At 35.4% G+C, this 24,162-nt stretch overlaps 1 protein-coding gene across 1 annotated transcript in view; it reads right to left on the reverse strand.

The window, feature by feature from the left end:
* The window catches only part of PRCP (prolylcarboxypeptidase), a 66,707-nt gene extending 43,125 nt beyond the window's left edge, over positions 1-23,582 (reverse strand). Inside the window, exon 1 of the mRNA XM_031961837.1 lies at positions 23,290-23,582. Coding sequence (XP_031817697.1) covers positions 23,290-23,493 — 204 coding nt within the window. The 5' untranslated portion in view covers positions 23,494-23,582. The remainder of the gene's footprint in view (positions 1-23,289) is intronic.
* Positions 23,583-24,162: the final 580 nt, after the last annotated feature.

Genomic DNA, 24,162 nt, shown 5'->3' on the forward strand with positions numbered 1-24,162 from the left:
CGTAATATGAAAGTATATTTTTCACTGCATCTTCTGTGAACTGGGACCCTAGATAGCTACCTGCCTTTTATACTTCTCATCTTCAGGTCTAGAGGGAATTTATCTTTCTCAAAAGGCTACCTCTACCCAAAGATCCCTACAGAGATGCCATCATAGAGTGCTGACATCATATACAAAAAAAAAGCATCTCGAAATTCATAAGAGATAACACTTTGCAATTTTATCACAAGAAAAAGAAGTCAATAATAAAATCTTTGACCTCAAATATACATAAATAAACAATATGGTTTTAAGTTTGTTAATTCAACAAACCTGGTCAATCAACCAGAATTTATTAAGTGTTTACTATGTGGCAGTAGTCATCTTGCTAAAACATGGTAATACAAAAACAAGCAAAAGGATAGATCCTACCTTCAAGAAGCCTACATTCTAATGGGAGAAGACAACACATAAAAGAAAACTCAAGTAGGGAAGGGAGAGGAAAAGGGAAGGAAGAAGAGTGGAGGTAGCTGGTGAAAAATACAGCTTGGTAGAAAAACTAAAAGTTGCATAGTCTCAGTGACCTCCTCAAATGTCTGATAAAGACAATTAAAAGGACCTTGCTAGTCTAAGCAAAAGACAAGAATGGTATACACCTATCCAACAAAAAGAACTTAAAATATGCTGATTAACACCTGAGCCATGTTAGCCCAGCTGGTCTCACCAAAGAGAGTGACATTTTTTTCCTACCCAGCTCCAATCTTGCGGCAGAAATGTCACCCCAGGAAATAAGAGTTTCAGTCAACTGTCATAGCAGCAAACTGCAACACAGTTATAACAAAAGCATGTGTACCTTCAATGGAACTCGAGATCTGGGGATATCTACAAGGGGAGGTACTGAGATGTTGCAAAGAACAGCAAAACATTGAACTGGACTTGGGGCAGCCTGGTGTCACAATCATTGAAGGACTGGCCCTGAAGGCTCATTTTTCTGATTTCAAGTCTAGCCTCAGACACCTATTAGTTATATGACTGAATGAGTCATTTAACCCTGTTTGCCTCAGTTCCTCATTTATAAAATGAGCTGGGGAAGGAAATGGCAAACTACTCCAGCATCTTTGCCAAGAAAATCCCAAGTAAGAATGATGAGGAGTTGGACATTACTGAAAAACAATTGAAACAAATAATGTGCTGCACTTGAAGCTTTGAGTACTACAACAAGAAAAATAAGCCAACTTCTAGGCAAGCATCAGAAGCTGTGAGTTTTCCCCTTCCCCTGAGACTGTGGAAGACTCTACCCTTGTCTGTATGGGGAGAGTCTGGATATTGTCACATTACTTGATTTTCTCTTATCTGTGTTGCTATCTGGCCTTAATTAAAGTCCTTGATATTTAATTTATAGTTTCTGCCTCGTATGCATTGAACAATATTAGCCCTCTAAATTAAAACCAAATGGTACTATGACTCCAGAATTGAATAAACTACCCATTACATGCAATAATTTTGAAAATCAAAATAATGCACAATGTAAATAGCCAAGAGGGATGCAAATGCCATATTATATAAGGTACAAAGAAGAAATGACCTTTTATTATATAGCATCTAATTTATATTTATTTATTGCCTATGTTGGAAACAACCTTATATAATCTGTCCTTAGCCCACTCCTACCCTCCAGCTGCTAGTGCCTGTTCTCTAATGACCTTATAGTTTATATTTATTTATATGTGCCTATGTTGTTTCACTTTGGGGGCTGTTTTGGTTTTTTATTTGTACTTCTAGTTGCTGGTACACGATATTCACTTACTATATGACTGTTGATTATTACAAACACTTAAAAGAATAAATAAATAATAAATCTAAAAAAACAAGGCCTAGATTATTTTGTATTACTTAAAGAGATAACATATGACTCCATACACACCATATGATTGCTTTAAAATAAATTATTGGATAAAATAAAATATATACATGCCACCATTTATAAAGGTCTCTAATACTCTGGGGGGGAGGGGGAAGCCTTTACAGAGTTCTACTATAGCAAATGAGAAAACAAATTTCTATGGGGAATTCCACAAAAGAAGTACAATTCTGAGTCCATTGTCAAACAGTCTCAGGAGGTTTACTTATAATGTTAAAAACTCAACTTCACGCCAGAAAAACACCAACTTTATTGTTTTAAATCTTCATCCTGCTTAAAGGATAAGGTCACTGTGAAAAGATACAGGAAGGGAGGAGGATATCCTCACAAGAAACCAAAAAGCCCAGCACAATGGCAACAAGGTAAAGAATTAGAGAGCAGCTTCCTGTAATTACGTCCTGGTTTCTTTGCTACAGGATTACTATCTTTTCAAACAACTGTTGGCTGTTCCTGAACATAAATGAAGAATTTCTTTTAATAATTATTTTTCTCCTTAATTCCCACCAGCCATCTTATTCAAAATGTCTTAAGGTCAAAAGGAATCAAAGGTGACTCCCCATATGTGACCCTGGCAAACTAACATGACCTAGACTCAAAAAGAATCCAATTGAACAAAGACAGCTTTAAGGACTAAACCATTTAACTCAATTCTGCTTCTTTAAAAAAAAAAAAAAACACTTTTTTTACTCTATTATCTTATCTTTATAAGTTTATTAATGAAAAGTACAAACTAATCCTGAAATTACCAAAGTGAAATTCAAATTATATTCAGAAATTCAAATAAGTGAGGGCAAAAATTAATTCAAAAGTATAACTTTCCTTAGAAATCTAGACATAGTCTTATTATTATAATATATATTATATATATCATTTTTCATCCCACTCCAGCTCCCCCCCCAAAAAAAATTACAACTATGTAGGTATCTTCATAACACTTTCCTAGACTGAACCATAGTACTCTGGTTCTGTATTCTATTAAAAATTCTAAAATTCTACTAATAACTTTTCATCAAACAACTCTACCATTATCTGGGAAAGAATAAATATTTCTTTGACTTAAGGTATCTTTTCAATAACGCACACTTTACAAGAATAATTTTAAAACATTCAAAAAATATCACCAAGACAGGTTTCAATGCAAATAATCATTTCTTTTAAAATATGTCAGGAATCTTAAGGCTAGAATCTTGAATAGAGCAAATTGCCACAAAGCACTCACCCACCTCAGCAGGTATACCTGTTTTCAACAAGTTATGCATAAAGGCTTCTGGCAGACCACCCACAAAGCAGAGGCAAACAGGCTGGTGGGCAGTATACTGCCCCAAAAACAATCCCCCCCTCCACATACACACACATAGACACATTCACACACATTCCCATTCATCTAGAAATCAGTTCTTTAAGAACCAGCAGATGTCTTCTAGCCCTCAGCTAGTTAAAATCTAAGCGGGCTGGGGTTATTTAGTATTCTGACTGTCAATCTCATATTACGCTTGTAGTTTTGAGTGACCCATACCAAGCCATGCTCCACCCCACGTGGTGTGAATTTTATACAATTAAGTCAAGTTCCAGAATTTTAATCATTATCAGGACAGAGTTGTCTTCTTCCTACCTCTTAGAGAACTAGTCACTAGCATGATAGTTCACTGGGTCTATGCTATTGAGGAGTACATATGAATATCTGAAAAAATCTAATTTAGCAGAGCTATGACATGAGAGTTGACAAACTTTTGTTGTCTGAGGTATCAATGGAGTATGGTGAAGAAATGAATAAAGAGAGAAAGCTTAGCTAACTATAATCAATATCAACTAAAAATAGCACATTCTGAAGTAAATTCCTCAATTATCATAATTATCATCCAGTTAATATGACTATATTCCCTCAATTTACAATCATCAACTTTATGGTCTGAAAACACATGGAAGCTAATTATTTGCATATGATGATTTTATTGCACAACCTGGAATTTCTATTTTAGACTATTCTTTTTCAATTGTTTTATATTAATAAAGAATTTTTAAGAACCTAAGACTAATCTTCCCTTCCCAAAGCTTTAGTTTCCTCTCACCACCCAAAAGGGAAACCTTAGCAAGGAAATCTGTACCATAATGTAAACACATGAACACAGTTAGAAAACAATGAAAGTTAAAGGGAAGCAAGGAAATGAAAAGCTACAAGTACTATTCACGCCTGCCACTGTTCAAATAATTTTTTATTAAATACAATTTAATATAAAGATGATTAGTGTATAAACAAAATAGCACCAAAGGCTGGGAGAATCTACATATAGATACTAACTTCCATTTCATAAGCAGAACTAAGCATCTACTGTAATAGAAAATATCAGGGGACCTTGAGAAAGATTTCGTTTTCTTTCCACATCATACCTATCATTTTCTTTATCTAGTTTAATGTCAGTCAAATAAAATCAAATAACAAATCATTTGTTAAAGACCTACAATGTTCCTGAAACTTCAGGCACTGAGCTAAGTGCTGTGGATATAAATAGAAAAAAAATTATAGTTCCAGCCCTCAAGGAGCTTACTTCTAATGGAGGAAGACAACACCCACAAGGAAACTAAAAGGGGGAGGGGAAGGCAAAGTACCCAGAGTAAGGGCATGAAGGAAAGTTCCAAAGAAATCCAAAAGCAATATGGCTGTGGAAAATGGAGAAAAAACCATGCTAAACTCCTTATTCAAATAGAACCCATGGCTCTGCCCTCTAGTCAAAGGGAAAAAGGAATATGGATGAGATGAGAGGACCAGGCAGATTTAATTCTACAGCATAATGAGGTTTCCCAATGATGAGATTTCTGAATGGAGACTAGATTATGACAATTTACTCTTTCTCACTTAAAGCTCTTTTGAGCAGACAAATATATTATTCCTGATCCTCATTAGATGCATTCTATCAATCCCCCTCTTGGGCCAGAAATTCAAATCACTTTCTTTGATACCATCTTCAAAACCATCTCTTCCTTTCTTTTCTGGAGTCCTATCATCTGTGTTTAATAGCAGTAATTAAAAACTCACCTACCTATTTGCTTAAAGGTATTCAATGTCCTGCCCAGAACTTCATCTCTCTTACTAGACTTGCTAGGTCCCTTTTGATGACATTATTTAGGTCCATATGAATCACTAGAAGTGGGCCCAGTCATCAGATTTCATAAGTCATTCTATCAGGTCCTGAAGAGATGGTAATAGGTCCCAGGGGAAGAGGCAGCAGTCCTTGCTGCAGACCCCAATGACAGCAATGTGATCAGACACCCAGGAAAGTGAATGCCAACATGAATAGTGGCAAAAATAAAAGAAGTCCAGCATAGCCTTTGTGCTTATAATAATATAGAATGTCATCATAGTTGCTGGGGATCCCTGGACAGCTCCTTCCTAGAGAATGCTTAGATCAGTGGTACCAAACTCCAACAGAAAAGAAGGCCACTAATGGCCACCACATACTGCCATAGAAAAATCACAAATTAACACTATTTATGTTCTATTGATTTTTATTTATTTTCTTAAAGACGTCCTAATTAATCTAGTGGGCCTGTGGACAACAGGCTGAGTGTCTGACACCTATGACTTAGAGCAAGGCTTCCCTAGTCTGGTTATGTATCAGGAAGGAGCTAGAGGCTCTTTGTGGCTTTTTCTACTTTGGACTGAATAGACTGAACTTTTAATTCCTTGAGTTAAAGTATCAAAACTGGTTTCAATATATAAGAAATAAGTACATAAGGCTTTTTCACTTCTGACCCCTTTTTGACCAAGAAATTTTTACATGACTCCAGATATACAGGTACATAAAATATGTATACAAGTCAAACATTTACTGATAATAAATCATAATTGTGAACCTCCCACACTCAGTTATATGACCCATATGGGGTTAGAATCCATAGTTTAAGAAGTTTTGACTTGGAGGAATACAGGTACTGTTGGGAAGCAGCTTGACTGCTACCAGCAATCATTAGAAATCCAAAGATCATTAGAAAATTCCTAAAAGGTCATTCTGGGCATTGACCCTGATGCAGGGACATGCTGTATGTAAGAGAGTAATGACCTTTTAGTCATATGACTACAAGAAGTCTGTAATAAGGACTGGAGAATGTACAGGAAGCATCATGCTTTTTTCCCTAGTGCTGCTCTTTTTCATGGTCACCTCTTTACATCAGGAGACCAACTATAAATAACAAAGATGTGGGATCAACCATCACACCGACAAAATCACTTAGGTGTAGGGTTCAGTCCTTCAACATGAAGAGGTGAAGCCTGGGGCTCCTGGTCTTTGTCCTCCTGTATTTATTATCAGGGGATAATTGTGCACCCAGTTTCTTTTGTTTTTATTATATTTGAGATTTAGTTTGTCCTTGTTTAGTGCTGCCTAGGCCAAGCTTCTTGAATCCCCAAGGTCAGAATTGTCCAATAACAGTCTTAAAACCATATAAGTGGCATAGATACTCTGAAAGTTTTAAAACCTTGTCTCCTAGGGGTAGGATGTGGTTAGAGTAATAGCTACCACTGGCAGCTTATAAGCTGGGCTAGTTCTTTTCTTTTAAAAAAAATACTGAAACCAGCTTTGATACTTTAGCTCAGGGAATTAAAGGTTCAGTCCATTCTTAAGTAGGAAAAGCCCACGAAGAGCTCTAGCTCCTTCCTGACACATACATAACCAGTCGACCACCATAACCAATGGAGAGGCAGAAGTGCTGTGCTCAGCTGAATCAACAATGTCTTCAAATATCTTTGTCAAATATCCTTCCCCCAATATAGCGAAATTAATCTTCTGTTAAGTGTCAGACCTTTTATGAATGTTTCATTTCATTCCAATGTTGAACCAAAAACTTCCAAGGTACCTTTCTTTCATACATAACAGAGAAAGATGTATATCTTCTTCCTGTTTAGATATATTTTTCTACAGTTCATATGAGGTCAACTTATTTTCTAACAATCAGCAATAAACGCCAACTACCAGATCTCATTTCTTCCCCTAGAAAATCTAGATAACCTTTCTCCAGAATCTATGTATCCTCATCACCTACCTAAAAAGAATGAGAACTTGATTCCTCCTCAGAAGGTCCAGCTTTAACCTCTATGGCAGAGATTCTTAACCTTTTTTTGTGTAAAAAAAAATTCTCTCTGTATGTCTGGTAAAGCCTTTGGACCTCTTCTAACAATAAATTCTTTTAATTTATAATTCAAGGAAATGCTAAAATTAAATTACAAGTCAGAGAAAATAAAGATGTAATTTTTTTTTCAATAGGGAGATGACCTAAAATTAATCCATCATTTCCCTGAGGGCCCATGAACATGAGGTTAAAAACTCTAGCTCTACAGAAGGAGCTTCAAAACAATGATTCTTTTTTTTTTCCTTTCTTTTATGGTATCTTATTGTTCTACTTTTTAGCTTTCTGACACAGAGTAAGATTTCCTTTAGCTATCTCCATGATTTTCTTTCTTTTTCACTTACAATTCTTTTTACTTTTTTTCAAGGAACACAATTCTCCCTGTTAAGACAACAAGTGGCCTTCCAACTTTTTAACCTTAACCTCTCTAGCTGGGATGGCCTGCATTTTGGTTTTTAAATTTTTTAAACTTAGTTTTATTTTTTTCTTTTAAATGAATGAAAAACTATTTCTAGCCTTTCGATCTCCTTATCTCCACCTTCCCACCCCAAAATTTAACAAAATAAAGCAAAGCCTTTTTAATATTGCTCTGACTCTTACCTTTCTATTAACTTCAATGGTAACCGTTTTGCCACACCTATCACCATGAGGCTTTAATATGTAACAATTCCTTTCTTTTCTCACGTTCACTGACAATTTTTTATCCATGTGTTTTTGATCTGCCAATATTCAAAATCTTCCCTCACAGTTACCTTAGAGACATTCAGAAGAAATTCAACTTCCAGACACTTTTTACCTCTTTTCTCTAACTGTTTAAAAGACTTCAGATCTTGCTTCCTTACTAGTGGTACTGCTACATTTTTTTTTTTGCTCTCTTCTTTTTCATTCCTACTACTACTACCTAAATTTAGACACAAACTTCAACATCTCCTAACACTATTGTCCTTTCAATTAATAGCTCTTCCCTCAAATGTATCCTGTATGATACCTTCTCCCTAACTCTTTGTCTATAGAAACCCTAGTAATTCCTCAAAACCCACTCAATTTCCCTTCTTTCTTAAGATCTTCCCTGGACACTTAACTCTAAATTTCTCTCACCTACAAAGTACTTGCTACCTGAACTATTCATCTGGAAATCAATATACTACTTCATGACAATGATAATTTTACATGGCTGGTACTGATATCTTATGTTATTTAACTTTTCACAGGTTTGTCTAGGCTCTTGGACTTCTTCAGCAGAGGAGCTGGCTCTTTTTTTATACTTTTGGAGAACCCCTATAAAAAATGTCAGTGAACCTGAGAAAAGAAAGGAATGATTGCTATATTAAAGCCTCATGTTGGCAAGTGTGGCAAAACAGTTGCCATTGAAGTTAATAGGAAGGTAAGAGTCAGAATAATATTAAAAGGGTTTGGCTTTATTTTGTTAAATTTGGGGGTGGGAAGGTGGAGACAAGGAGATAGAAAGGACAGAAATAAATTTTTTCATTTAAAAGAAAAAATAAAACTAAGTTAAAATAGTGCTCAGTACATTTCAGAAACTTAATAAATTATTGTTGATTTGAAGAAAGAAAATTTCTTCATAATTTCTGACCCAGCTCCAATCACTTTTTAAAATTATCTTACAATAGAATTTTTTAAAATCTTCTTACAATCAGCAACCACAACAGAGTGGAAAAAGCAATGAAGTTCAAATCCAAGTACCTGGGCTTCAATCTTGATTTTGCTAATTATTACTTATGTAACCTTGGGCAAGCCCAATCATTCCAGTTCTTAATTCTATGGATCTTGCCAGAACATCACTGGGTTCAGAGACTCAAAAGTCGTAAGAATGTGATCATCACCTCATGACAAAACTGAATAAAAGTCTCTTGTGAAGAAAATATGCTTAAGAAGTCATTTAGTAAAATAACTATTCTGTCAACAACTGAAGAATTACTGAACAGCATTAATAAGTCATATTTTCTGTGACTATCACTTCCAAGTGAGTGTTTCATCACATGTAAATAAAAGTAGGACAACCAAGTAACAATAGCCAGTGGAATGCTAGATTCTTAATATATACAATTTGTGGTTGTAATCATGAGGTAACTATATAATTATACAGTTCTGCCTCCTCCCTTTAAAGACTGCTGGTATCTGTTCAAAATGATCTGTCCCATTTCTTCTTGCTGGCTTTCTGACTATTGTAGCTTCTAGTAGAAATCCCAACTAAGCTGAATAAAATGAAATTTCACTTCAACATGTTGCCACAGGGCAGAAGTCCTTGACCTTTTTTGCATCATGGGCCCTTTTGATAATCTGGTGAAGCTTATAAATCCCTTCTCAGAATCATTTTTTAAAATTCATAATTGAAGGAAATGCTAAATTTCAGTTGAAAGTTAAAATAAAGATGCATTTCTTCCTCACCCAAGTTCATGGATCCCCTGAAATATATCCAGATTCCTTGAGGGTTCATGAACTCCAGGTTTATAATATTTTTATGGCTTCTATCCAATCTGTGTATAATCACTTCAAAATCTGTTTATTGGCTAATGCCAAATATTTGCACATTTGCATTAAATATTTTTCAATCAATCCTTCCCTTTACTGGGAGGATGGTGCTGTCCTCAACTTTACAAGGATATGTGAAAGAGGGAAGGAGGAAGGGAATTGGGGAGGAGAAAATAAGTTCTGTTTTGTAGATTTCTATGGGACATAAATATAGAATTTCTAGGAAGCAGTTGGTGATATGAGACTGGAACTAAGGAGAGAGATTAAAGTTAGATATGAAGATCTAGAAATCATGCATAGATCTGATAAATGAACCCATGTAAGCTGAGGAGATATAAAAAGAAAGAGTACAGAACAAAATGAGAAGAGGGCCAAGGATAAAGCCTCAGGGATACCTAGGATTTATAAGCATGAAATGGATGAAAAATCAACAGAAAAATAAGGAAGGAACATTAGGACATATAGGAGGAGAACCAAAACGGAAGAGAACCCAAAGAAGAGACTATCCCTATATTATTTCTCAATTTTCATCTTTCTTTAATGCACCGAAGCCTACGACAGTGCTGATCATGCTCCTTCTCCTCAAAACTTTCTTCTCTTTAGATTTTTATACTACACCCTTCTTATTCTCTTCAATTTCCTTCCCTGGATGTTCACCCAAGTTATGCTCACTAATCTTAAGTGTCCAAGATTTTGTCCTGGGTCTTCTCTTCTCTCCATATGATATTTCAATTGGTGGTCTTATCATCTCCCAAAGATTTAATTGTTATTTCTATGGTGATGATTCTTAGATCTGTTTATCCAGCCCTAACCTCCCTGATGACCTCCAGTATTACATCTCACACTGCCAACTAGATCTTGACTAGATAAACTATACACATCTTAAGCTCAACATGTCCAAAACAACTCATGTTTCCTTTCAAACCCTCCCCTCTCCCAAAATATCCTATTACTTTCAGGAGTACCACCATTTCCCCCATCATTCAAGTTCACAACCTAACCCTCTCTCACATCCCCTATATCTAATCAATTGATTCTATCTTTGCAAAATTCTTGTATTTGACCCCTTCTCTCTTCTGAAGCCGCCACCAGCCTAGTTCAGACCTTCAGTGCCTCATGTCTAATTACTGCAATAGTTGGCTGGTTTCTCTCACTCCAATTCATCTTTCACTCAATTACCAAAGAGTTTAATCATGTCACCTTCCTACTCGAACCTAAGGAATCCTTATTAACTCCATCATCAAATATGAAATCCTTTGTTTGGCTTTTAAAAGCCTTTGTACTGAGTGGTTGCCCATCAATTGGACAATGGCTGAGTAAATTATGAATGTTATGGAATATTATTGTTCTATAGGAAATGACCAGCAGGATGATTTCAGAAAGACATGGAGAGACATGAACTGATGCTAAGTGAAATGAATAGAAAAAATAAAGGCCTTTGTAATCTAGCCCCTTCTTACCTTTCCAATCCTCTTATGATTTATTCACTTCTATATACCTTATGATACAATGATATTATGTTTCTTACTGTTCCTCCATGCTATTGCTTGACTGAATTTTCACTGGCTGTCCCTCATTTCTGTAATGTTCTCCTATATTACCTCTACTCAAAATTCCTTTGTTTCTTTTAAATCTCTGTTCAAATCCTATCTTCCAAAAGCTGCCATTATTTTCTTTTGGAGAATCTCTCTAATTTACCATTTACATATCATTTGTATATAGTTATTTGCACTATTTTCCTAATAGATTGTGAGCTCCTTAAGGACAGGAACTATTTTTGAGTTTCCCAATATTTAGCACAGAGTCTAGCACAAAAAAGGTGCTTAATAAATGCTTGGTGACTGTTGACTGATTGAAATGATCAACAGAATCGAATGCTATAGAGATCAAGAACGATGGGGACCCTGAAGACAATAAATTCCTTGTTTAAGGTCCTATAACTAGGAAGCAGCAGAATTTGAAATTGGTTGTCAGAAGTCTAGATTTTGAACTCTTTCCATTCCACCATATCTGCGAAAATGAAGCTTCTATTTCGTTATTAGTGATGAAAAACTCTGACTATGTGTAGTTTACATATTCTATTTTCAAACATCAGGCTACAACACTAGGCTGACTACAAGTGTCATAATCTCTTGCACATTTTTGCCTAAGCATTTTACAAAACTCTATTTAAGTGATATCTTGAAGAGAGTTTTAGGTATGCTCTTAATTCCACTGAGTGCTCAAAGGCCTGAAGCATAATCAAACTCCTGTTTTTTTAGGCCCTTTCTATATAACTGTAAAATTAAGAGAATAAAAACTGTAAACTGAGAGAATCCATTATGTCTCCTTACTTCATGTACCTAGCAATGGGTAATAGAAAACAAAATATTTTCAATTCCCACACAATCCAATACAACATGATAAGTAGGCAGCCTTCATATTTTAAACAAACATTAACCAATGTCTGGACTCAAGTTTAATATGAAAACTTTGATCAGTTACAACAACTTGTGAGGGATGGACTCCAGAGGAACCCTGGACCTACTAAAACATTCCACAAATCCATAAACTAGTTATTCTGATAGTTTTGAATAAACAAAGCTTCAGTCAGCTAAATAATATTTCTCCAAAATATACACAAATAATAAAATCAGCAAATCTAAAAAATATATATATATACACAAATTTCTATTTTTCAAATGTACATAGATACTGTTATAATCAATAAAATAAAAATATATCAGGTTGCTAGATGGCTCAGGATAGAGCACTGCCCATGGAGTCGGGAGGACCTAAGATCAAATCTGGCCTTAGACACTTGACACTTACCACTTGCAATCTTGGGCAAGTCACTTAAACTCAATTGCCTTAAAAAAAACAAAGAAACAAAAAATAAATATACAATAAAATACATTTAGAAGTGTCACTAAGTTTATACGGTGCTTTTGCCAATGTCAATTTACTCAAAGAGTACTAAAAGTAAACTGGTTATAAATTTAATATTAGAAAGAGGTATTTGTATTGCAAAAATTTGGAAATCCTGGAGCAACTTGAACACAATATATCCTTATCACTAAAGCTATTAAATAATATGTTATCTTAAATGCTGTACAAAGCAAATTAAAGATATGATCCTTCCTGAAGCTTACCTTTTGGAGAAAAGAACAGTGACATTAAACATTCTAGTATGTCACTGAAAGGAAGCCACAGGCAAAGCAATCAATAGGGTGTTGGAAATGGAGTTAAAAAAACCAGAGTTCAAATCCAGCTTTAAACATTTTCTATCTGTGTGACCTTAAGCAAGTCATTTAACCTGTCTGCTTATTTTCCCAGCTATAAAATGGGGACAATAATAGCATCTACTTCTCAGGGTTGTTGTGAAGACCAAATGATATATTTGCACATCATTTTGCCAAAAAAAAAAAAAAAAAAAAATATATATATATATATATATATATATATATATATAAATGCTATTCATTATCAATCACTTAGTCAATAAACATTTATTAAATGACTGCTACTTGGTTTTGGATTAATTTATATTCTCTCTCCCCATAAAAGATTTACTTTCCTAATAATTTTTTCACTATGTGAAACAAGATGATAACAAAAATTATTTTGAAGTCTCTAAACAATCTCTCTGATAAGAGGCAAGGTGCCCTGGGAACAAGCTAAAAGACTGGAAGAAATTAAAATTAAAAACTGAGCATGTGTAATCCCTGTGTAGATAACCAACAACCTACTGCATTGAATTTATATGCAAGGCCAAAATTAATAAACTATTATTATTTTCAGCTAATCAGAAAAGAATGCTACAGGAGTAACTTAGAATTTTTTGAATCACATAAAAGAATGAAGTTGGTACCTGAAGACCAAAGAATCTTTTAAGTAAATTTGAATCAGGGGAGTTAATGGGTTAGGTGAATGACCAAGAAAGCAAAAAGAAAGAGGTTATGTGGAAAATAAAGTTAATGAATACTAAGAAAATCTCTTCTCTAATAGATGAGCAAGAGCCCACACAACCCACTGGCAAAAATAGTGTGTTCACACAAACAAATTTCTCAAACCTCTACCATAAGAGAAGCTATAGATTAGAAATATCACCCTGTTCATTAAAATTTCTTACACATAGGACAGGATTTAAATAAGACAAAACAATATACAAAAAAAAAGAAATTAATAGTATTTACTGAGTATTTAATAGATTTAAAAAGTTAGTCATTTATAAAAGTTAAAATTATTTGTAAAACCAAAAGATACATTTTAAATCTACCATGAACCTTGGCTACTCCTAAGAAGATAATTAATATTTTAAGTCAATTGTATATAAAAAAAGGAAATACTCATTGCCAAAGGAAGAGGAATAATTTTCATTACTTTCTGTAGATACTGCACTAACTTCTCAAAGAAAGGAAGAAGTCCTCACTGTAGAGGAAGTAACCATTTCCGAGAGTTTTAAAAGGGAATGTCTGCAGTGTGACCCATAGTATACAAAGCATAAAAATAAAAATTCACTAATAAACAAGTACTTCCTCACTTTCCCATCTGCTGAGCAAGAGCCATTGTTTTGATTGTAATTCCTTGTTTAAATTAGGTTATTAAATCACAGTGAGCTTTGTCAAACACTCTATCAGGAAAACATGTAAGCCAACTCTATGACAAATACCAACATCATTACATTTTTAAAAATTCTTAAGACTGTGATTTAACTGTCACCAAATTAGTCCCAAAGGCAGTTTTAAGTACTTTGTTTTTTCCTTCTCCTGGAGATTATAAAACCAGTTACCTATTATTAGTGCCCTTCTCACCATTTCTAACCCTATCCCCTCCCCACCAAAAAAAATCTTGGCTCTGTTATTACCTACAGGACCTTCAACAAATCATTTACACCTCTCCAGGTCGACCTCATCTTATTTATAAAATGACAAATGAAAACTGTGTATAGCCTTAGTAGGTCCAATAGGTTATTAGAGCAATAACACTAATAGTCCATAACCCAAAGAGATCAAAGAAGGAAGAAAAGCACCTAGAAGTGCAAAATATTTATAGCAGATCTTTTTGTAGTGGCAAAGAAGCTGAAGAAACAAGGCACTCTGGGGGGGAAAAAACATATACTAGACAAATCCAATCCCCACCACCATCCTGACCCCCATTTCCCTTCAGACCACAGACCCTGAGTCCAAGAGCCTTAGGAATAACCATCTTAAATAATGCCATTGAAGAAAGAGCATCAGTAGCTACTTTCCTACTGCTCACTAAGGACAAGGGACTTTCCTAAATGACTTTAAGCTAAAAGCACCCACATGATGTCTGCCCTATTGCAAAGCAAACTCTTGGAAAGCAAGAGCTATATTACTTTTGTATTTGTATCCTTAGCACAATGTTTTGTTTAAACTAAGTGCTTAATTCAAAGAACTAGAAACTAAAGAGTGCCCATCAACTTTAGAATGACTGATTATATAATGGTATATGAATGAATATCACAGCATCTTAAGAAATGATGAAAGGGACAGTTTCAGAGAAACTTGATTAAGGCAATGACCCACCATGATTCCAGAAGACTAATGACAAAGCATTCTACCTACTCCTCCTGATTTAGGATTAATGAACTCAAGATGTAGAATGTTATATATGTTGTACATGACCAATACAATAATTTATTTTGTTAACCATGTATACTTCTTCCAAAAGTTTTGTTTTTCTTTTTTTCAATGGAAAGGGGATGTGGGTAAAATATGTATATACTGTATAATTTTAAAATTTTATAAACAAAATGAGAGATGATTTCAAAGTGCCTTCTAACTAAATCTTTCAGTCCTTTTTATTGCTAAACTTCTATAATTCCAAGTGCTGGAAAAAGTAATATGGCAATAGCTGGAGAAACAATGGCTTCCAAAACTTCAAAATGTATATCCACCTGGAGGGTGTGCTTCATCTTCTGTTTATTAATTATGTAATCTTCAGTTTTTGCCTTTTACCCTAGACATCAGATCCTACTGATATCTGACAGTGATATGCAGAGAAGTCTTTAGGGCAGCACAGTGTCAAATATCCAGAAAAATTAAGAATTTATTAAGGTAGAGATACATTTTCCTATAATTTACTACAACTGAGACAGCTAGGTGGCACAGTGGATATAGCATCAGCCCTGAAGTCAGGAGGATCCGAGTTCAAAGGTGGCCTCAGACACTTAACACTTCCTAGCTGTATGACTCCGGGTAAGTCACTTAACCCCAATTGCCCCAGCAAAAAAAAAAAGTCAGAAACATATTTAAAACTCCCACAGCCTATTATTGGGTTGAATTTATACCAGAGAAACAGAATATAAATAGGCCAAATTAATATAAAACAATAAAATCGTAATTATGTAACTATGCCAAAAAGTTTTTTAATGCAACATTGTAATACTCGAATGGATCTATAATGTCAATTTGAGAGTTCCTGAGAGTTTGAGATTGTGCAGAACACAATCTATCCGTGTCTGATCATCCTGTGCAACTCTTGTCCGTATTCTTCCCAAAATTTGTTACGAGAAATGCTTGCAAAGTTCTCAAAGCTTTCCTCCATTTCTCCCAACATCATAAAAAGAACTAATGCAAATACCTTGAAATTTTTTTCATCTTAAAATGCAATTTATAAAGCTCTTTTAAGATAATCACACCCATTTCAAGGATGAAAATGGAATGAAAAGTACAAACAGAAATATGTGGCAAACAGGTATAGTTAACCTGTCAAGCTTTCTTTAAATAACTTTTACTCTAAGCATTCTCTCTGCTTGATGAGACAATTCTACTCATAAACATCCATCAATCTTCTTTGTAAGACTTTATGGGCAAGTCTCTATTCTTATTCTGTGGTGAAAGATGAAATGACAAAGAGTCAATTTTCTAAGAATATTGATTTATTAAGCAATTCAGGCTAATTGTCCAACAAATCAGGACCAGACACTTTTGTTCATTAAAAATAATTAATCAAATAGGCTAATTAATTAAAAGGAAACAACATAACATTGGGTAATATGGTTTCTATTTGGAAGAAAAATTAGGGGCTTTTCAAATTGGGAGAGGGAGGGTGAATAGATGTAATTCCCTAGAATCAGAAAAAGAAATGTCCCACTCTCCCCAGAAGTCTGTGAACCACAGGAACATTGATCAGTACAAGCCAGTTTTCAGATAAGACATATGGGTTGCTTGAAATGTACAATTCTGAGAAAACTTTTTGCATCAATTTTTTGATCTGAGTTTCTGATTAACATAACCTAGATCCTTAGTTAAGGGTCTCTTAATAGAAGGGAAAACTAAGTTGTCCAGTTTCCCAGCCATACCAGAGCTAGGTTCAAATAATACAATAAGATTTTCTCCCAATTCCCACAAATGAATAAATTTTTTTCACAAGATTGAATTTGGACTAGGCCCATAATTGAATAGAAAAGGAATTGAGCTAGCTACAGAATTGAATCACAAGATGGAGCCAATGTGGTTTACTCAGTTCCCACAATTAACCACTTACTGTCCTAATCCCCTCAATTTGCATCAATCTTTGGATCTGAGTAACTTGATGTTCAGCATAATATAGGTCTTTGGTTAAGGGTCTCTAAACAGCAAGGAGAGGTTGTCCAGTTTCCCAGCCACATATGGCGAGGCTCAAACAATGCAATAGCTTTCTCCCAGTTCCCACAATTGAATAAAGTTTTCTCACAAGACAGAATTTGGACTAGACCCATAATTGAATAGAAAGGGAATTGACTCCAGAATTGAGTCACAAGATGGAGCCAGTATAGTTCACTCAATTTTCACAATTAACCACTTGCTGCCCTAATCCCCTCAATAGATTCAACCTAGAATGGCCTTGGCAGCCATCTCTTTGCATCTGACAAGTAAATCAAATGTTAACCAAAGCACTCTCTGGATTATTTTGAGGTTTTTGTTTTTAAGAAGCCATTAATTTTCATTTTATGTCTATATGAAATTATTATAATCAGTACTGATATCATTTCTGTTGCCCACTGTCTATGTTTAAGTTTCAATAATTGGTTTAAATAATTGAGTTACATCTTTTTTATCATGTTTTACATCTTTTTCTCATATATTCTTCTTGTTTATTACAAATGCTAATATTGGCTCTGATGAGTCAATAGTATGACTATGCACAGAAAGTCAAATCAGGACTATCTCCTGTGTCAATAATGATGTCTTTTCCTACCTGTTAAAATGTAGTCTTTTTCATTTTTTGTGATGTCATTTGGGGGGAAGCCTACTATTTTTTTTCTTTGAAAGAAGTGTTCATAAACAACTTACAAGACATTGGTCTCACTCACTTCTTTTTCCTGAACTATATTTTCCCATATATTTCTCTCCATTTTCATCCTTTCCCATATTTGAACTCATATCATATTCTTTTTGCAAATACTTGTCAGTGGTAAAGGGGATACAAAAACAAGCCAAAATGGAAGGTGAATGGATCAACCATTCTATAACCAAAGAGGGTTCAGACAAGAAATCTCTCACTGACCACCTGGACTGGTACTTATTCATAAAGACCAACCCAGATCCAAAGACCCATCTTGATCTCAGAAAATCTAGTTAACACCCTATCAGGAATCTGAGAGACAATTTTCATCTACTCCATAGTTTTATAAAGTTTAATACTTCCTAATGGGTCTACCTGCCTCCAGCCTCTCCCCATTCCAATTCATTCTTTACACAGATGTCATATTGAAATTATAAAAGCACAGGTATTAGATCATTCCTCTGCTTAAGGAGGTTCAATAATCCCCTATTACCCTGAAAATAAAATATTTATTTAAATATCATTTAAAACCATTCACAATCTTGCTTCAATCTATCTTTCTAAACTGAGTCTACAATTTACTATGATCATACACATATTATTTCTCTTCACATATTCTACATTCCAGTCAAACTGGCCAACTTTCTAGTTCCTATACATAATACTCAATCTCTAACTCCAAGCCTTTGCACAGGCTGGCTCCCAGAACAATAATATTCTTCCTCTCTCCCTCTGATTCTTAAATTTTTAGTTTTTGTCAAAACTCAACTTAAGCACCCTCTCCTAAAGGTGACCTTTCTGATTTCCCTCCTTCTTTCTAATAGTTTGTACATATGTTGTATTCATTTACTTAATTGGTACAAGTATCTTTTTAATAGAACATATAGTCCTTGAGAGCAGATTTTTCATATTTAACTACATAATGTTTGTTGAAATGGAAATAAAACAAGGTAGAATTACACTAAATAATTGATAAAGCCATTACAACTAATTTCTATGATTAGCTGGGTCCAAAAATTTATAGTACATAAATATTTATTTCAATATTCACATTACATTATACACATTATCCACAATTAAAGCATTTGTTATTCAAATTCAGTTTTGTTTTAGGTATTTCTAAGAAATGAGCACAACTTCAAGACTTTAAGGAAGTGAGAAAAAAAAAACCATTGATACAAAATGGACACAAAAAAAGAAAGAGAAATAAACCCCTTCGGTGACAATTAAATAACAGTGGCAATTAAGACTCAGTTTTCAGTTTCACTTGGTTTGGGGCTTCTTTTTGTATGAACTAAAGCAGGTTATAATATCAAAGTCTAAAAATTTTAGAGGTAGACTTGCTTTAGAAGTTAAGGGGGCAGGCAGTTAGGAAGAGTTTTCATTCCATTCTTTAAGGAATCTAAGGTCAGAGAAGTTGTTATTTATTCACCATCATATTGTTAGGTAATGGCAAGCAAACAATTTAAACCTATAACTCTTGAAAATACAACATCATGCTCACTAAACCATGAATATACAGTGGATCAAGTTACTGATCCTCAAGCTCAATAGAGTATTTAAGTGTAATAATTACAACATACTTGAGTTAAACATTTAGGAATTTACATTTTTTCTCTTTTTATGATTTGAAAGTGCTGCATGTTTCAACTAATGAGTACAGGCAAATAGTAGATAAATAACCTTTTTAAAATATAACAATTCACTTTATTGACTATCAAACATTTTGAATGATATATAGAGATCACCTATAAAAAATTTTGAAATGCAGATATTAACATCATCTTGATGTGCTTTTTATGCTTCTTTCAACAGACACAATGGTTTAAAGAAAAATTAATAATGCAAATAATATTTGCTTGAAGATCTGCACAATAAATAATAGCAAACTGAAAATTTGTTCAGAAATTAATAATTACTAACACTATAACAAATATAGCAAATATGTGGACTATTTCCTCCAAAAAATAACCACCTGTAAAAATCAAAGTGGTCTGGTGGTGAGGAAGAATAGTTTATAATAATTTTAATTAACTACTGACTAATTTTTTTAATTATTGTTCTGTGTCCTAAAAAATTTGATACCTTGTAAATATAAACTCATGAGCAAAACACAAATTGACTAAGGATTTATCTGATACATACAATGGCTACTTCATCCATTGACCATTTAAAACTAATATAAGAGTTCCTTTGAGCAACTCTGCATTTAGAAGTTATTTAACTAAGATTTAACTAGGGAGTTTTTGGACTGAGAATTAATAACATCAAAGAAATCACAAGCCCAGTCAAAAACAAACAAGCAACAACAATCCTCAAGAAGTTCACAATTCTTTCATTTGCTTTGTACTTCCCTTTTTATGGTCACGTTTCTATACCATAGTACAAAATCTCCTATTCTCCTTTGATAGAATTCTTTTCATCATAACTAACCATTTCCTGTACACCCATATCACATTAACTCATCAAACAATGTCTTCAAACATCTGTTCCAAGCTATTGCTCAATTTAAAGATAAGAAAGCTAAGGACTAAAGATGTTATGCTACTTTGCATTCACAGAGAAGATTCCCTACTTTCTCTCATTTCCTCAAAAACATATCTCCAACTTAAATCACAGATTGTTTGAATTATGTTACCTCAAAAATTATCGTCTAAATCCAACAATTTACAGATGAAAGCCAGGAAAGGGGAAATAATTTAACCAAAGTCACAAAGCTAATTAGCTAGTGTTAAGGCTGCAACTCAAACTCAGTTCTTCTTATTCCTATTCAATAGTCTTCCCAAGGTACAATAATGATTCAAGAAAACTCCATATTTTTATTCTAGGGATTCACTCCCCTAATTCTAAACTATAGAGCAGTAGGCCAAATTCAAGTAGATCACAAAGCTTTGCTGGAGAAGGAAATGGTAAAACATTCCAAAAACCCCAAAAGTGATCACTAAGAATCAGGTGTGACTGGACAAAAAAAAAACTATGTAGCTTTGCCTTTTTTCATTCCTATCATTGTACCAAGAAGGAAACCTTATCTTGTTTCCCACACAATACCTTTACAAGCCTACCTCTGCCTAGAAATGCCTCATCCTGTAGCTAAACTAAGCATAAAATGCATTCAAGTTTCTTTTAAAACTCAAAGTTCAATTTTCATAGGAGAAATCTGTACTCAAAGTCTCTTATCCCCACAAACAATCCTAATAAACTTCACACTGGATTTCTTTGGCTTTTAGTTAAAATAGAAAGTATTTGGATAAGAGATGGAAGAAGAGAGAGCTCTTGAACTAATAAAAGGGTAATAAACTCCTTGAGCTATAGGTAGAAAAAATGAGTTATAACAGAGAGACATATCAAACTCAAAGGCCCCAGGACACACGCCTCCCATAAAACTGGTAAGGTCAGAACCAGATTAAAATGTAATTGGGAAATATTTAAGAAAATAAATTAAAATATATTATTGCATTGGATTTGTATTGGATAATATTAACTTGTGGCTTTCTAAGTCAGTATGTCACTTACAGGAATTAATTTCTACTTGAGTTTGATATCACTGACAGGATAGGGCAGGTATTTTTTTTTTCCTTAATAAAATGAAGTTGGTTTATTCAGAATGAAATAAATGAATGGTTTTGCTACTATAAATCCTTTTACTTATATAATTGCTATTTAAAAGGATTATTTTGAAACTTTTTTATTTAATAGTATTTTTTCTAATTACATGTAAAGATATTCTTCAACACCTTTGTAAGATTTTGAGCTCCAAATTTTCCTCTCTCCCTTATTCCCTCCCCCATCCCTAAGACAGCAAGCAATTTGATATGTTATGCATGTACAATCATGTTATACATATTTCAACATTAACTATGTTGTAAAAGAAGACTCAGAACAAAAGGGAAAAACTACAAGAAATTTTTAAAAGTGACAAGTATTTTAAAGAGGAGGGAGGAGAAAAGAGTGAAGTTAGAGGGATCTAATCTCTTTAATAGAACAAGTTCCAAATTTGGTGAGGAAGATCCCTCAGAGTAAGGCAAGAGTTTCAGACATATCTGTCTGAAAATGCTAACGAGGTGAAGGAGAATTAAGCTGGGAGAGTCGGGGGCATTTTTAGTTGATAAAAAAAAAAAGCAAAGATCGTAAAGAAAAGAGGAGAATAAAGAGAAAAGCTAGATCATGTAGTGGATAAAGTGCCATGTCTGAAATCAGGAAGACCCCTAAGTTTAAATCTGACATCAGACACTTGTGACTCTGGGCAACTGGACCCTTCTTGCCTCAGTTCCTCATCTATAAAATGAGATGAAGGAAATAGCAAAACATTCCAGTATTTATGTTAAAAACACCCTAAAAGAGCCCACAGAGTGGGGCATGACTGAAATAACTGAACAACAATCAAAATAAGGAAGGTATTTCAAATCCCTGGTCCTAGAGTTAGGGATCTGAGTTCTGGTAGATGGAGATTCATTGTTATAAACTGATGAGAGAGGAGGGTAAGGAAAGGAAAGAAATCTGACAGGATGAGTCTGAGATCACTTGGCCTAAGGAAGGAGTTTCAAATTTAATGATGAGGATGGTGTTACAAGCATTTTTTGTATTAAGAGTTTCAGACATAGCTGCCTGGAAATGAGGGGGCTAGATAGATAAATTAGGCTGGGAGAGTTGTGTCATTTAAAGTATGTATAAAGGAAAGAAATTGGGATGAGGGGGGTTAATGGGAGAAAAAGAATCTATTCAAATAAGTATATATTTCAAACCCCTGGATCTCACTAAGGAGAGGGATTAAGCTAGAAAAGAGGGGTTTCAAGTGTTATAAGTCAATTTAAAAAAAAAAAAAAAAGGAAATTCAGAAGGTTGGAGAAAGATCTCTGAGACTACTAAAAACCTGGGAGTGGGGAAAGAAAGCAGGATGAAGTTAGAATGCTCTCTTGGACTAAGGAAGGAGTTTCAGACCTCAAATCTGCCTGGAAATGCTAAGGATGAAAAGTTAAATTAGGCTGGGGAGTGTAGGGCATTCAAAGCTGGGATAAAAGGATAAGAAATGAAGGAGAAAGAAATGGAAGAAAAACTGTCCACGACTAAGGAAGAAATTTCAAAACCCTGGAATCGGGGATAGCGAGATGAACCAGAAGGCTGTAGAAAGGGAAGGTATAAATAATATAATCTAGTCGGGAAAAAAGGGGGAGAGGAGGGTAAGGAAATCTAGGAAGATGCAGGGAAAGCGGTCACTTGGACAGAGGAAGAAGTTCCAAGTCCCTAGAGCGGGGGAGTGTGCCAAGAGCCGGGGCTGCATCTGGGAAGCAGTGTGGCAGTTCCCCTTTTGGAAGTATTTAAAAGTTGAAAGAACCCCTTCCAGAAAGAGGCAGCTTTGGGGTATGTCTGAGGAGGAGGGGACACTGATCCAGCGAGCTGCCAAGCTAGGTTGTGGGGTCACGGGCGGGGGAGGCAGGAAGAGATGGCAGGAGGAGGAGGTTTTCTCGGAGGACAGCCCCATCTCCAAGCCACCACGCTCTTACCTGCTGGACCAGGTAGTGGGTCTTGTAGGCGAGTCCTGCGGCGGGAGCCGGGGCGGGGGCGCGGCTGGGCAAGCTGGACAGCCGGAGGGACTGGGCGGCCCGAGGCAGACGGGGAGCGGCTGCCACCCCGCTCCGCAGGAGAGGGCCGACAACAACGAGGAGAAAAGCTGAGGCGGCAGCGGCGAAGGAGGCCCGGCTGCCCATGGCTCCAGACTCTAGTGAGCCTAGAAGCGCCGGGAGTCAGAGCGGGGAGGATGGACCGCACTTCCTACTGCTCCGCCCCGGCCCAGCCCGGGAACCAACCTCGCCCCAGGGATGGCGTGGCCCCGCCCACCAGGTCCCAAGGAAGAAAGCAACCCGCCCACCGGACACCAAGAGACCGCTTAGCCCCATCCGCCAGACTCCCAGTGACGATGTAGCCCCGCCTATCGTGCCCACAAATAAGAGAGTGGAGTTGCCCACCAGACACTAACGAATAGTTTAGCCCCATACATCAGACTGCCAAAGTGGGGAAAGGTCGATTTACCAGGCCCCGAATTGGGAAGTTTACCTTGCTCCATCTTCCCCAACACCAGCCTTCCCCTCCTGTCACCTGCCTACTCAGATCTGTTCCCAATGTGTCACCCACTAAACCCCACCCCTGTTGCAATAAGTGTCTTGCAAGTGATGGAATTCCCCCTGAGCTATTTAAAGTCCTAAAAGATGATGCACTTAAATTGCTGCAATCAATTTGCCAGCAAATTTGGAAAACAAGTGTCCCCTGTATTGGGGGTAAAAATTAGTTTATGTTCTCATCTCAAAAATGGCAAAGTCAAAGAATGTACAAATTCTGAAATAATTATGATCATTGCACACAGCACGAAGGTTAAGCTT

The sequence above is a fragment of the Sarcophilus harrisii genome, chromosome 3, assembly GCF_902635505.1.
Source record: "Sarcophilus harrisii chromosome 3, mSarHar1.11, whole genome shotgun sequence".
Classification (NCBI taxonomy): domain Eukaryota; kingdom Metazoa; phylum Chordata; class Mammalia; order Dasyuromorphia; family Dasyuridae; genus Sarcophilus; species Sarcophilus harrisii.